The 16,250-nt window shown below is 35.9% G+C and overlaps 1 protein-coding gene across 10 annotated transcripts in view; it reads left to right on the top strand.

The window, feature by feature from the left end:
* bt (projectin protein bent) overlaps positions 1-16,006 on the top strand; it is a 3,328,983-nt gene extending 3,312,977 nt beyond the window's left edge. For all 10 annotated transcript variants that reach the window (XM_067757812.1, XM_067757814.1, XM_067757820.1 and 7 more), the window contains one exon: positions 12,274-16,006. In XM_067757812.1, the coding sequence (XP_067613913.1) occupies positions 12,274-12,893 (620 nt within the window). In that variant the 3' untranslated portion in view covers positions 12,894-16,006. The remainder of the gene's footprint in view (positions 1-12,273) is intronic.
* The last annotated feature ends 244 nt before the right edge of the window (positions 16,007-16,250 follow it).

Here is a 16,250-nt window from a genome sequence, read left to right on the forward strand (position 1 = left end):
TGCAACAAAATACAAAATAAAACAAGTAAGGAAGGCTAAGTTCGGGTGTAACCGAACATTACATACTCAGTTGAGAGCTGTGGAGACAAAGTAAGGGAAAATCACCATGTTGTAAAAAGAACCTAGGGTAACGCTGGAATTTGTTTGTATGACATGTGTATCAAATGGAAGGTATTAAAGAGTATTTTAAGAGGAAGTGGGCCATAGTTCTATAGATGGACGCCATTTAGGGATATCGCCATAAAGATGGACCAGGTTTGACTCTAGAATTTCTTTGTACGATATGGGTATCAAATGAAATGTGTTAATAATAATTTTAAAAGGGAGTGGGCCTAAGTTCTATAGGTGGACGCCTTTTCGAGATATCGCCATTAAGGTGGACTAGGGGTGACTCTAGAATTTGTTTGTACGATATGGGTATCAAATGAAAGGTGTTAATGAGTATTATAAAAGGGCGTGGGCCTTAGTTCTATAGGTGGACGCCTTTTCGAGATATCGCCATTAAGGTGGACTAGGGGTGACTCTAGAATTTGTTTGTACGATATGGGTATCAAATGAAAGGTGTTAATGAGTATTTTAAAAGGGCGTGGGCCTTAGTTCTATAGGTGGACGCCTCTTCGAAATATCGCCATAAAGGTGGACCAGGTGGGACTCTAGAATTTGTTTGTACGATATGGGTATCAAATGAAAGGTGTTAATGTGTATTTTAAAAAGGTGTGGGCCTTAGTTCTATAGGTGGACGCCTTTTCGAAATATCGCCATAAAGGTGGACCAGGGGTAACTCTAGAATTTGTTTGTACGATATGGGTATCAAATGAAAGGTGTTAATGAGTATTTTAAAAGGGCGTGGGCCTTAGTTCTATAGGTGGACGCCTTTTCGAAATATCGCCATAAAGGTGGAGCAGGTGTGACTTCAGAATTTGTTTGTACGATATGGGTATCAAATGAAAGGTGTTAATGTGTATTTTAAAAAGGTGTGGGCCTTAGTTCTATATGTGGACGCCGTTTCGAAATATCGCCATAAAGGTGGACCAGGTGTGACTCTAGAATTTGTTTGTACGATATGGGTATCAAATGAAAGGTGTTAATGAGTATTTTAAAAGGGCGTGGGCCTTAGTTCTATAGGTGGACGCCTTTTCGAAATATCGCCATAAAGATGGACCAGGTGTGACTCTAGAATTTGTTTGTACGATATGGGTATCAAATGAAAGGTGTTAATGAGTATTATAAAAGGGCGTGGGCCTTAGTTCTATATGTGGACGCCTTTTCGGAATATCGTTATAAAAGTGGACCAGGGGTGACTCTAGAATGCGTTTGTACAATATGGGTATCAAATGAAAGGTGTTAATGAGTATTTTAAAAGGGCGTGGGCCTTAGTTCTATAGGTGGACGCCTTTTCGAGATATCGCCATTAATTTGGACTAGGGGTGACCCTAGAATGTGTTTGTACGATATGGGTATCAAATTAAAGGTATTAATGAGGGTTTTAAAAGGGGGTGGCCCTTAGTTTTATATGTGAATGCGTTTTCGAGATATCGACCAAAATGTGGACCAGGGTGATCCAGAACATCATCTGTCGGGTACCGCTAATTTATTTATATATGTAATACCACGAACAGTATTCCTTCCAAGATTCCAAGGGCTTTTGATTTTGCCCTGCAAAACTTTTTCATTTTCTTCTACTTAATATGGTAGGTGTCACACCCATTTTACCAAGTTTTTTTCTAAAGTTATATTTTGCGTCAATAGACCAATACAATTACCATGTTTCATCCCTTTTTTCGTATTTGGTATATAATTATGGCATTTTTTTTCATTTTTCGTAATTTTCGATATCGAAAAAGTGGGCGTGGTCATAGTCGGATTTTGGCCATTTTTTACACCAATAAAAAGTGAGTCCAGATAAGTACGTGAACTGAGTTTAGTAAAGATATATCGATTTTTTCTCAAGTTATCGTGTTAACGGCCGAGCGGAAGGACAGACGGTCGACTGTGTATAAAAACTGTGCCTGACATCAACCGATTTCGCCCATTTTCACAGAAAACAGTTAGCGCCATAAAAACTAAGCCTCTACCAAATTTCACAAGGATTGATAAATTTTTGTTCGACTTATGGCATTAAAAGTATCCTAGACAAATTAAATGAAAAAGGGCGGAGCCACGCCCATTTTGAAATTTTCTTTTATTTTTGTGTTTTGTTGCACCATGTCATTACTGGAGGTGAATGTTGGCATAATTTACTTATATACTGTAAAGATATTAACTTTTCTTTTAAAATTTGAATTTAAAAAAAAATTTGTTTAAAAGTGGGCGTGGTTGTTCTCCGATTTTGCTAATTTTTAGTAAGCGGACATATAGTAATAAGAGTAACGCTCCTGCCAAATTTCACCATGATATCTTCAACGACTGCCAAATAACAGCTTGCAAAACTTGTAAATTACCTTCTTTTAAAAGTGGGCGGTGCCACGCCCATTGTCCAAAATTTTACCATTTTTCTATTCTGAGTCACAAGTTCAACTCACCTACCAAGTTTCATCGCTTAATCCGTATTTGGTAATGAATTATCGCACTTTTTCGGTTTTTCGAAATTTTCGATATCGAAAAAGTGGGCGTGGTTATTGTCCGATAGCGTTCATGTTAAATAGCGATCTGAGATGGGTACCCAGGAACCCACATACCAAATTTCTTCAAGATACCTCAAAATTTACTCAAGTTATCGTGTTAACGGACAGACGGACGGACGGACATGGATAAATCGAATTTTTTTTCGATACTGATGATTTTGATATATGGAAGTCTATATCTATCTCGATTCCTTTATACCTGTACAACCAACCGTTATCCATTCAAAGTTAATATACTCTTTGAGCTCTGCTCAACTGAGTATAATAATGGGCGTGGCTCCGCCCTTTTTAATTTAATTTTTCTAGGATACTTTTAATGCCATAAGTCGAACAAAAATTTACAAATCCTTGTGAAATTTGGTAGGGGCTTAGATTCTATGACGATAACTTATTTCTGTGAAAAAGGGCGAGTTCGGTTGAAGCCACGCCCAGTTTTTATACACAATAGACCGTCTGTCCTTCCGATCGGCCGTTGCCTTGAGCAAAAATCGATATATCCTTACTAAACTCAGTTCACGTACCTATCCGAACTCACTTTGAATTTGTATAAAAAATGACCGAAATCCGACTATGACCACGCCCAATTTTTCGATATCGAAAATTACGAAAAATGAAAAAAATGCCATAATGCTATACCAAATACGAAAAAAGGGATGAAACATGGTAATTGGATTGGTTTATTGACGCAAAATATAACTTTAGAAAAAAAATTTGTAAAACGGGTGTGACAGCTGCCATATTAAGTAGAAGAAAATGAAAAAGTTCTGCAGGGTGGAATAAAAAACACTTGAAACCTTGGCAGGAATACTGTTCGTGGTATTACATATATAAATAAATTAGCTGTATCCAACAGATGATGTTCTGGTTCACCCTGGTCCACATTTTGGGCGATATCTGGAAAACGCCTTCACTTATACAACTACCACCACTCTCTTTTAAAACCCTCATTAATACCTTTAATTTGATACCCATATCGTACAAACACATTCTAGAGTCACCCCTGGTCCACCTTTATGGCGATATCTCGAAAAGGCGTCCACCTATAGAACTAAGGCCAACTCCCTTTTAAAATACTCATTAACCCCTTTCATTTGATACCCATATCGTACAAACAAATTCTAGGGTCACCCCTGGTCCACCTTTATGGCTATATCTCGAAACGGCGTCCACCTATGGAAATAAGGATCACTCCCTTTTAAAATACTCATTAAAACCTTTCATTTGATACCCATATCGTACAAACAAATTCTAGTCACCATAGCTCTCAACTGAGTATGTAATGTTCGGTTACACCCGAACTTAACCTTCCTTACTTGTTATAATTAAAACTGTAAGCACATATTTTTTAAGTAGTCGAGTTCTTTATCCGATTTTTCTCAGAACTTTTAAACTTTCTTCTACTTAATGTGGGCGATGCCCCGCCCATTTTACAAAATTGTAACACATTTTTTGTTCATCATAAAATTAATCCACTCGTCAAGTTTAACCTCTTCATCAGTATATGTTATGGCATTGACCCTTTTTTCCATTTTTGATTTTTATATTTGGGAAAAGTATCGATACTACTCACTCAGTACTCGTATCTTTCTATCACTAAACGTGAGGAAGAGAGACTAGGTACATCCAATTGCGCAAATAATTGAACAATAAATAAAGATTTGGCAATTAGGAGTGTGGATTGGAGACTAGGCTTCTCCAACTGCAAAAACAGTGAGTCATCTAGCAATGAATTTATGTGTGTAGCTTGGAGACGAGGTCCCTCCAATTATGCAAAAGTGCATCTGGCAAGGCGAATTGAATAGTAATATAAGATTAATGGCGAGGGACGTAGATTGAAATCTAAGACTTTCCAACTGCGTCGAAACTGCGCAAATAATTGAACAAGGATTAAAAAAAAAAATTGGCAAGTAGGTGTGTGGATTGGAGACTAGGCCTCTCCAACTCCGCAGCTAGTTAGTCTTCTAGTAATGAATACAAAATAGAAATTGGCATTTCCGTGTGTAGATTGGAGACCAGGTCTCTCTAACTGTGCAAAAATGCATCTGGCCAAGCGAATTGGCTCGTTATAAAAGATTGATATCAAGAGACGTAGGTTGGAATTCAGGGCTTTCCAACTGCGTAAAAACGTAAATTGTGATACAACTAAGTATTTTACCAAAACGGGAATTGGAAGTTTGGTCTGTCCAACACAACATGGATTCGTGTCTCCTATTAATTACTAATAGATTGAAATTGGCCTTTCCAACCGTGTAATGATCCACTTTCTTCAATCTATACACAATTAAATGTTGTTAATTTTCTGCCTTCTACTTTCTTTCCAGAAGCAAACAATTGATTAGTTATAAACATTTAGTACGTAAGAAAGTTTGTTATTGAATTAAAGCAACTGTCTCTAGTACTAAATTTTGTAAATGTTAAGTCTGTATTGACTGTATTAAATAAATAAATAAATCAATATTTATACTTAAGTTAAAATAATTAAAGAGGAAAATTACTCTTGACAGCGTACCAAAAGTAAACTATATGCAACTTTCCAACGAAGAAGACCGTTTTACTCCGAAGAGAAAGCTTTATTGTCAGATCCGAGGGCTGAACTGACTGCATTACTGCGAGGAGAATGCTTTATTGCCAACTCCAACGAAGACGAGGCTACAAAGCTTCGTTGAGTATGCTTTTATGGAAACTTCCACGAAAGTGAGTTTATCGCATTAAGGAAAAATGTAATGGAAAATTCCAAAGGAAAAGGCCAAATTACGATATGAAACCACAGTCCCCGCGATTCATCCGAATCCTCAAGGCAGCAATCAATACCTGAATCTGCGATACATTGTACCAGGTCACAAGTTGCTTGTCCTGGTTCCTGCGGTACAGTTTTAAACGACCGTGAATGGATACACCACGCCCATTCTTCTCCCATTCGAGTAAACACCTTTCCAGGATTGGTTAGGCTTAAGGGACGTTTGCTACATTTTAAGCGTCACTTATAAGATGCCGGACATTTGCTAGATGTTAAGTACCACTCACAAGAAGATGGAAATTGTCTATGTTTTAAGCGTATCTCACAAGATGACGGACATTTGCTACATGGTATTATGATTGCCTCTGCGATCGGTATACTTACCGTGGACAAATTCGTTTCCCCTAACCCGCAGGGGGCATGATCTGGAATGTCCGAACTCTTTTAGGAGAAGGTACCGGTGCCCGGCTTTTCGGTTGGTTTGAAGTCCTTTTCAAGGCAAACGCCGACATCACTGCCATCCAGGAAGCACGATGGACGGGGAAGGCAGAAGAGCGATAGGGTCTTGGAAAAGAAGGGGCGCGCAGTGACACAAGGAAAGTTTGCCGTCGCTTAGGAAATAGACAGCTGATGACTACTCCACTCAGCTCTCACACTTGCTCACCTAGATCAATCATGGACCTAACGATGTGACCGAGCAGTGGGAGCATATTTCTCTCTCATTACGCACCGCCGCTGCTGACACTATAGGTTGGAGAGGTCTTTTTTGAAGGAAAGAATGTGAGGCAGAACAGCTTGAGTGCGAGAAGCTTCAGATGCTGGCTTATAGATGCCTAAGCATGTACATCCCGATGCGCCTGGACCATCAGAGCGCCGATCTGCAGCGTATAATGACTGAAACGTCATCTGCATACGCCATAAGCTTGACTGGTCCTTTGTCTGGTAATACTATGGTCAAATTTAGTCTTTATTGACCAATCGATAGATAGACATCCTAGTTTCGTGTTAACTTATAGCTAAAATAAAAAGTAAAAACAATTAAGGGTGTAAAAGATTGGGTGTAACCGGAAGTTTCTGTCGACTATCAATTTGATTCTACGTATTATCGCAAGTTGGTGTGTTTATTCAACGATCTTGCTCATTTTATTAGAAATTGTAACCTTTTTAAAAGTTTAAAGTGTATAAAATAAGAGCCGGTGCGACGCCAATGTTCACTTGTTTTTAATTTTTTCAATTTCTTGTTGTAATGGTAGTTTGGAAGTAAAATTGCACGGATATAAAGTGAGGGTTCTTTTGTTATCTTTTATATTAAAGTGGCCGTCGTCTTTAACCGATTTCGTAAATTTTTAGCGGAAATATTTGCGGTTATAAGAAAAAGATATATATGGACTTTAGTCAAGATACGTCCTTCGGGCTCCCACAACGTGGCCAATTCCTCTTCGAGTTATGGCTGGCGAAACCTTGCAAAATGCAGTGGTTCTGCGACCATATTGGTAGGTGAGTTGAATTTGTGACGCAGAATAGAAAAATGGTAAAATTTTGGACAATGGGCGTGGCACCGCCCACTTTTAAAAGAAGGTAATTTAGAAGTTTTGCAAGCTGTTATTTGGCAGTCGTTGAAGATATCATGATGAAATTTGGCAGGAACGTTACTCTTATTACTATATGTCTGCTTACTAAAAATTAGCAAATTCGGAGAACGACCACGCCGACTTTTTAAAAATTTTTTTTTTAAATTCAAATTTTAAAAGAAAAGTTAACATCTTTACAGTATATATGTAAATTATGCCAACATTCAGCTCCAGTAATGATATGGTGCAACAAAATACAAAAATAAAAGAAAATTTCAAAATGGGCGTGGCTCCGCCCTTTTTCACTTAATTTGTCTAGGATACTTTTAATGCCATAAGTCGAACAAAAATTTACCAATCCTTGTGAAATTTGGTAGAGGTTTAGATTATAGGACGGCAACTGTTTTCTGTGAAAAAGGGCGAAATCGGTTGATGCCGCGCCCAGTTTTTATACACAGTCGACCATCTGTCCTTCCGCTCGGCCTTTAACACGATAACTTGAACAAAAATCGATATATCTTTACTAAACTCAGTTCACGTACTTATCTGAACTCACTTCGTATTGGTGTAAAAAATGGCAGAAATCCGACTATGACCACGCCCAATTTTTCGATATCGAAAATTACGAAAAATGAAAAAAATGCCATAATTATATACCAAATACGAAAAGTGGGATGAAACATGGTAATTGTATTGGTCTGTTGACGCAAAATATAACTTTAGAAAAAAACTTGGTAAAATGGGTGTGACACCTACCATATTAAGTAGAAGAAAATGAAAAAGTTTTGCAGGCGAAATCAAAAGCCCTTGGAATCTTGGAAGAAATACTGTTCGTGGTATTACATATATAAATAAATTAGCGGTACCCGACATGTGAAGTTCTGGATCACCCTGGTCCACATTTTGGTCGATATCTCGAAAACGCCTTCACATATACAACTAAGGGCCACTCCCTTTTAAAACCCTCATTAACACCTTTAATTTGATACCCATATCGTACAAACACATTCTAGAGTCACCCCTGGTCCACGTTTATGGCGATATCTCGAAAAGGCTTCCACATATAGAACTAAGGCCCACTCCTTTTTAAAATACTCATTAACACCTTTCATTTGATACCCATATCGTACAAAAAAAATTCTAGAGTCACCCCTGGCCCACCTTTATGGCGATATCTCGAAAAGGCATCCACCTATGGAACTAAGGCCCACGCCCTTTTAAAATACTCATTAACACCTTTCATTTGATACCCATATCGTACAAACGAATTCTAGAGTCACCCCTGGTCCACGTTTATGGCGATATCCCGAAAAGGCGTCCACCCATAGAACTAAGGCCCACTCCCTTTTAAAACACTTATTAACACCTTTCGTTTGATACCCATATTGTACAAACGCATTCTAGAGTCACCCCTGGTCCCCTTTATGGCGATATCACGAAACGGTGTCCACCTATGGAAATAAGGATCACTCCCTTTTAAAATACTCATTAACACCTTTCATTTGATACTCATATCGTACAAACAAATTCTAGAGTCAACCCTGATCCACCTTTATGGCGATATCCCTAAATGGCGTCCACCTATAGAACTATGGCCCACTCCCTCTTAAAATACTCTTTAATACCTTGCATTTGATACACATGTCATACAAACACATTCCAGGGTTACCCTCGGTTCATTTTCCTACATGGTTATTTTCCCTTATGTTGCCACCATAGCTCTCAACTGAGTGTGTTATGTTCGGTTACACCCGAACTTAGATCTAACAAGTAAGGAAGGTTAAGTCCGGGTGTAACCGAACATTACATACTCAGTTCAGAGCTATGGTGGCAACACTCTAGAATTTGTTTGTACGATATGGGTATCAAATGAAAGGTGTTAATGAGTATTTTAAAAGGGAGTGATCCTTATTTCCATAGGTGGACGCCGTTTCGTGATATCGCCATAAAGGGGACCAGGGGTGACTCTAGAATGCGTTTGTACTATATGGGTATCAAATGAAAGGTGTTAATGAGTATTTTAAGAGGGCGTGGGCCTTAGTTCTATATGTGGACGCCTTTTCGAGATATCGCCATAAAGGTGGACCAGGGGTGACTCTAGAATTTGTTTGTACTATATGGGTATCAAATGAAAGGTGTTAATGAGTATTTTAAAAGGGAGTGGGCCTTAGTTCTATAGGTGGACGCCTTTTCGGAATATCGTTATAAAAGTGGACCAGGGTTGACTCTAGAATGCGTTTGTAGGATATGGGTATCAAATTAAAGGTATCTGTCGGGTACCGCTAATTTATTTATATATGTAATACCACGAACAGTATTCCTTCCAAGATTCCAAGGGCTTTTGATTTCGCCCTGCAAAACTTTTTCATTTTCTTCTACTTAATATGGTAGTTGTCACACCCATTTTACCAAGTTTTTTTCTAAAGTTTTATTTTGCGTCAACAGACCAATACAATTACCATGTTTCATCCCTTTTTTCGTATTTGGTATATAATTATGGCATTTTTTTCATTTTTCGTAATTTTCGATATCGAACAATTGGCCGTGGTCATAGTCGGATTTCGGCCATTTTTTACACCAATACGAAGTGAGTGCAGATAAGTACGTGAACTGAGTTTAGTAAAGATATATCGATTTTTGCTCAAGTTATCGTGTTAAAGGCCGAGCGGAAGGACAGACGGTCGACTGTGTATAAAAACTGGGCGCGGCTTCAACCGATTTCGCCCTTTTTCACAGAAAACAGTTACCGTACTAGAATCTAAGCCTCTACCAAATTTCACAAGGATTGGTAAATTTTTGTTCGACTTATGGCATTAAAAGTATCCTAGACAAATTAAATGAAAAAGGGCGGAGCCACGCCCATTTTGAAATTTTCTTTTATTTTTGTATTTCGTTGCACCATATCATTACTGGAGTTGAATGTTGGCATAATTTACTTATATACTGTAAAGATATTAACTTTTCTTTTAAAGTTTGAATTTAAAAAAAAATTTTTTAAAAAGTGGGCGTGCTCGTTATCCGATTTTGCAAATTTTTAGTAAGCAGACATATAGTAATAAGAGTAACGTTCCTGCCAAATTTCATCATGATATCTTCAACGACTGCCAAATAACAGCTTGCAAAACTTCTAAATTACCTTCTTTTAAAAGTGGGCGGTGCCACGCCCATTGTCCAAAATTTTACCATTTTTCTATTCTGCGTCACAAGTTCAACTCACCTACCAAGTTTCATCGCTTAATCCGTATTTGGTAATGAATTATCGCACTTTTTCGATTTTTCGAAATTTTCGATATCGAAAAAGTGGGCGTGGTTATTGTCCGATATCGTTCATTTTAAATAGCGATCTGAGATGAGTGCCCAGGAACCTACATACCAAATTTCATCAAGATAACTCAAAACTTACTCAACTTATCGTGTTAACGGACAGACGGACGGACGGACATGGCTCAATCAAATTTTTTTTGATCCTGATTATTTTGATATATGGAAGTCTATATCTATCTCGATTCCTTTATACCTGTACAACCAACCGTTATCCAATCAAAGTTAATATACTCTGTGAGCTCTGCTCAACTGAGTATAGAAATAATGAATACAAGCATTGAGGATGTCAAAATATTCAAGTAATTAGGGATTCTGATTGACAATAAACTGAGGTTTATGGATCATATTGATTATATTGTTACCAAAACGGGCAAAAAATTGGATTTTGGAAGAGATCATGTAAACTTATTAGTAAGAAATATAAGTTGAAAGTTTATAGATCCATCATAGAACCGCACTTCTTATATTGTCCTACAATATTCTTTATTGCCAATGAAACACAAATAGACAGGTTACAAATGAGATTTATATTGAAAGTGAGGTACGGCACTTCCATAAAGAGTATGATTGATGCACTAAACTAGTTGAGTGTGAAACAGTTGATATTTTACCATAGTATGAAATTTGTATTTTATATCAAGCATTGTAAATTACCAGCCTACCTAAGTGAAAAACTTGTTTTTGTGAGTGAAACCCACTCTTACATAACCGGGGAGAATAATAATTTTAGATTACCTCTTTTCAAAACAGAAATGGACAAGCAAAATATACTTTACAAAGGCCTGAGATGTTTGTAAAAACTTAAACACCTTCAAAAAAAAGTTTATTAGAATATTACAAAACCCTTCGAATAAGATAAAATATTTTGTATCTGTATTTGATGTTACTGATCCTTGAGCGTACATGGGAATCCAAATAGACACAGAGGAACCTTATGCATCAGGTCAAATACATATATCGCTCGCAATCAAATTGGGAAAAAGTTTCTGAAAATATCGTCCCAGACAAACAGTTGCAGTGTTCATGTGAATCACGTATATTCCTACAAAAATAATATATTATAATTAATTATGTTTACATAAAAGCTGGTACAGGGAGGATTGGAAACTCGTCCTTTCCAACCGTCCGATAAGAGTGGCTCATTCTGCTGAGCTGCTAGCTTTTGTGTCGACCGGAATCAAATGCATTCCGACAGCATAAATAATAAAACTGTGTAATCATAATTTTTCTTAGTGGGGTCGCCCCTCGGCAGTGTCTGGCAAGCGCTCCGATTGTATTTCTGCTATGAAAAGCTCTCAGTGAAAACTCATCTGCCTTGCAGATGCCGTTCGGAGTCGGCATAAAACATGTAGGTCCCGTCCGGCCAATTTGTAGGGAAAAATCAAGAGGAGCACGACGCAAATTGGAAGAGAAGCTCGGCCTTAGATCTCTTCGGAGGTTATCGCGCCTTACATTTATTTTTTTATTTATGTAAACATACGTCTTGGAGTAAGGCATGATTGAGAACACGTCCTTCCAACCTCCCAATGAGATGACTCTAAGACTCTCATGCATTCCGACACCCCAAATTCTAGAAATCATATTATTATTAAAATGTATTTATAATGTGTAATAATCTAAGGTTTAGGCTTGAAGCGCCGTAATAATAAATAAATAATAATAATAATAAATTTGCGTGGTTTCGCTCATTTTAAATAGCGATTGGATATGAATGCCACGGAACACACATACCAGTTTTCATTAAGGTTTCTCAAAATTTACTCAAGCAGTTAAGTTCGCAGATAGACGGACTATATGATTATTTTATGTTCTCACCCTAATTATTTTGATATAAGAAATCTATATTTATCTCGATTCGTTTATGCCAATACTACCGATATGTCAAAAGAGTTGATGGACTCTGTGAGCTTTGCAACACATCAATTTAAATTTTTTATAGATAAAAAAATTACGTAAAGATAAATTACAAAACATTTTACTAATTATTATATTTTGCATTTTTATTCATATCTTACAGCACGAGACAAATATGCCATTAAGCCAGACACGAAAAACCATAATTCTCCGAAAATTGTTAGTCACTTGGAATCTCGCTTTGTTAAAGACGGAGAAACGGTAACGCTTGCATGTCGGATCATAGGTGCTAATCACTTCGATGTAATTTGGCTACATAACAACAAGGAGATAAAACCAAGCAAAGACTTCAGATACAACAATGAAGCTAATATTTATAAATTACAGATCGCGGAAATATTTCCAGAAGATGCGGGAACTTACACTTGCGAGGCATTTAATGACGCCGGTGAATCTTTCAGCACTTGCACGATAAACGTGGTTGTGCCTGGCGAAGAACCAAAACGGCCAGTCTTCACAAAGTTTCCAACATCAGTGACGGTGCCAGAAGGCGAAAGTTGCTTATTTGTTTGTGAAACACAGGAAGAACCATTGAAAATTGAATGGTTCAAAGATGGAAATTTGATAAATGAGCACAGTAAAAAATATAGCTTTACCAAGGATGGAAATCGTTATACATTTGCTATAAACAAATGCTCTCTGGAAGATGTGGGGCAATATCAAGCAAAAGCCATTGAAAAGCAGACTGAGACTTTTAGTGCTTTTTCCATTAATATTGACTGAGTTAATATCTAGAACGAAATATTTTAGACACATATATACATATACATATATATATATTCTAAAATAATTGATCACATAAGTATATTAACTATAATTTTAATTTTTGTTTACTGTATTTATAGGTAGATCCACCAAAAATACTTTTTTTATTTTAGAAACCATATTTGTAAATAATTATATATTACGACATACGTTTTTTGTTTAAACAGTCTCTAAAGGATACTGAATAATAACAATACACGAGTTAACTAACAGCCAGATGTTGTATGACGCCGGGCATGAACAACATCAAACAGGGTCGAATAACAAGATAAACCAACAGCGCATAGCACCGTTCATGAATAGCGAATTCCCCAAGCGGAAAAAACATTTTCTCATATAAAACGTCATGGTGAAATCGGTACTCGCGATTAAATTTCTTGTTTTTTACTTCAAAATTTAATGTGCTAGCGATTCTCCATATTTTTGTTTTTGACTCAGCAGTTTTCATTTAAGTGAAGTAATAGCTAAGAGCAAACATCGTTCACGATCTATAGCTAATACTTCGTTTCCAATATCAAATGCACAAAACTCTGAACTGCCTTTGAACATACATATGTATGTATACATTTTCCGGTTATAAGCACTACAAATATTGTAAAAACAGTTTCCCTATTTCAATGTACACAAAATATCACGATATAAGCACCCTGCTTATAGGCACTTAATAAAAAAATTCGATTTTAAATCTTCTCATACACGAATTTATTTGGCTTCTAACTAAATTTACTGTATTAACCATATTACTATTCATTTATCGATTCTATGCATTCTTGCCTGCTACGGAGAATCTACTGACGAACATATAATCGCAGAAGCCTTCCCAGGAGAAAATTCAATAATAGAAGAATCGTCCGATGATGAACCTCCTAATAGTGTTGCAGATAGTATTCCAAGCCATAAGGAAGTCATTGATTCCATTGATACTATCCGTAGGGCACTTATGCCTTCAAATAAATTTATGCTCGAGATCGATAAAATTGCGCAATACTATTTCGAACTCGCTAAATTGAACATTCAGTCGAAAATTACAGACTTTTTTTTTAAATAATTAACGAATTCGTAGATGCATCATATGCAGTACTTATATGTAAGAACATATTTATATAGAACCCAATGAATGATACAAAATTCAGTTCAACTGTTAATGTATTGATCTTTGTACACTTGAAATTATTTGTTTTAAATAAGTGAATTCTCAGTTGTTCCTTTTTAAATTGGTGATTGGTGATTTCAATATAAGCACTCTTACTGCTTATAAGCAGGATTTGGATATAAGCACAGTCAGTGCATATAAGCAGGCTTCCTATATAAGCACCTCCCTGCTTATAAGCTCGGATTTTCGTGTATTTTCTACGGTGCTTATATCCGGGAAATACTGCATATCATAGTTGTCAATTTTGCAATTGCTTTCAGTTTGCACGTTTCAAAAAATCTATTCACATGTTTAATTTGAACAATTTTTTACATTTAATGTTGAATCTTTAATGATTTTAATAAATGATCAACTTTGTTAATTTGCTTGCCGTTCGAAATGTTACTTTTTCCATAAGAAACAATGCACAATCAACTATTTCTTGTCAAAACCAGAATTCCCGAATGAACTTTTTCCCAGAAATCTTCATAAAATAGTAGTAAAAATGTCTTTATCGCTGCGTACAGCAAAAGAAAACTCGACAGATGAAATTTTTCTTCAGTGTAATTTTATACGAATTTTTTGATTTTATTCAGAACTGCATACTCCTCTTAAGCCCACTTGCAGAATTGCAAGTTATCTTTTTAACTCAGAGTTAACCTGACATGCGTGGTTAAACTCATTCATATTTGACAATTTTTTTAAACTGGGTCTGAAAAAAAAAATAGCTTGCCGTTCTGCAAGTGGGCCTTAATGAGTAAAATCTACCCAAAAGGTTAAAAAATAAAAAATTAAAATTACTTCACAAGTTCCTTTTACCGCAGAAATTTATCCAAATATATTTACTGCGCCAGTAAGTTATGCATATTTTAACAAATGCCTTCGGAATTGAATAAAATAATTTTTTGTGAGTGTCAAAATATATTTAAGAGTTGCCCAAAAGTTAAAATGTATATGATTCAACAATTATTGCACGTCCGTTTTCGCAATTCAAGTTCCAAAATTTATTTCAAAATCAAATTTTTGGCCAGCGTCTTAACAATTTGCTTTAAATTGAAATTTAAATTACCTTAATAATATTGAAAATAATTGAAATTTAACTATCATTTGGTATCAAACCCATTTAATCCAAAGAACGAAGCAAAGTTGGCAAGATTTTGAGTCCTTGGGCATTCAATATACTAGTAATTTATTAACTCTAAATTATTTTTGGCTAGTCTGTATAATCATTTTCAATATCCGGTAACCTTTAAAAAAATAAAATTATGTTGCTCACAGCTTCTTTTAATTTGGTCTATTCAATTTACCGACTGTGAAGCTTTGAAAACTTTTCACACGGTAAATTTTTGGTGTTTTCTTTTGGTCGGATATTACAAATTCCTCTTTAAAACAAATTTTCCGATTTTCGACTTATGGTTATTTACGTAGAAAAACGTAAAAAGCTGACATAAACACTAAAACACACCTTGAGAAATAAGTGTACTGAAAATATAAATGAACTGGAAACTGGAAAAAGTGTAAGCAATTTCAATAATAAAACGAACGGTGATATATAAAAGGGTGCTCAAAATCTTGATTTAGTAGTCCCGTAAATTTTAATATAAAATTTAATTAAATTTTATAAGAGGAATTATTAATAATTATTCATTAGCTGTCGGTACCAAACTGAATTTGTTAGGTTTTGACAACTGTTATTTCACGGTATTTTAAAGCCAATATAAGCAAAATTTAATTCGCTCACCAATTTTTTTTATAATAAAATTGATCATGTTGGTGTAAACGCTAATTAAAAAATTTTACATTTCCTCATAAACTTTATATTTAATTTACTTGTTAATATATTCTGTTATAGATACATCCTAAATTAACCATAAGCTAATTTTAAGTATGCTCTAATTTAGTTTAATTTATGACAAATAAATGGAGATCCTTAAAATAATTGTTTTACTTTGTACTGCATAATGTTTTAATCGCCGAGCTTGTCTATTATTATTTTAGAAATTAGTTTCGTTGGTTGGTTGGTGTGGCGAGTCATCACTATATCGATCCTGATGCGTTTATATATTTAGATAGGTGCGGCATGACCCCATTAGTGCCACAAGATTCCCGATTGTGCAATGCTCGGTAAGCACCGTAACTACTCTGTATATATCCCTTCTATTTACATAAATATGGCTACAGAT

Source organism: Eurosta solidaginis, chromosome X, assembly GCF_040869045.1.
Source record: "Eurosta solidaginis isolate ZX-2024a chromosome X, ASM4086904v1, whole genome shotgun sequence".
Lineage (NCBI taxonomy): Eukaryota > Metazoa > Arthropoda > Insecta > Diptera > Tephritidae > Eurosta > Eurosta solidaginis.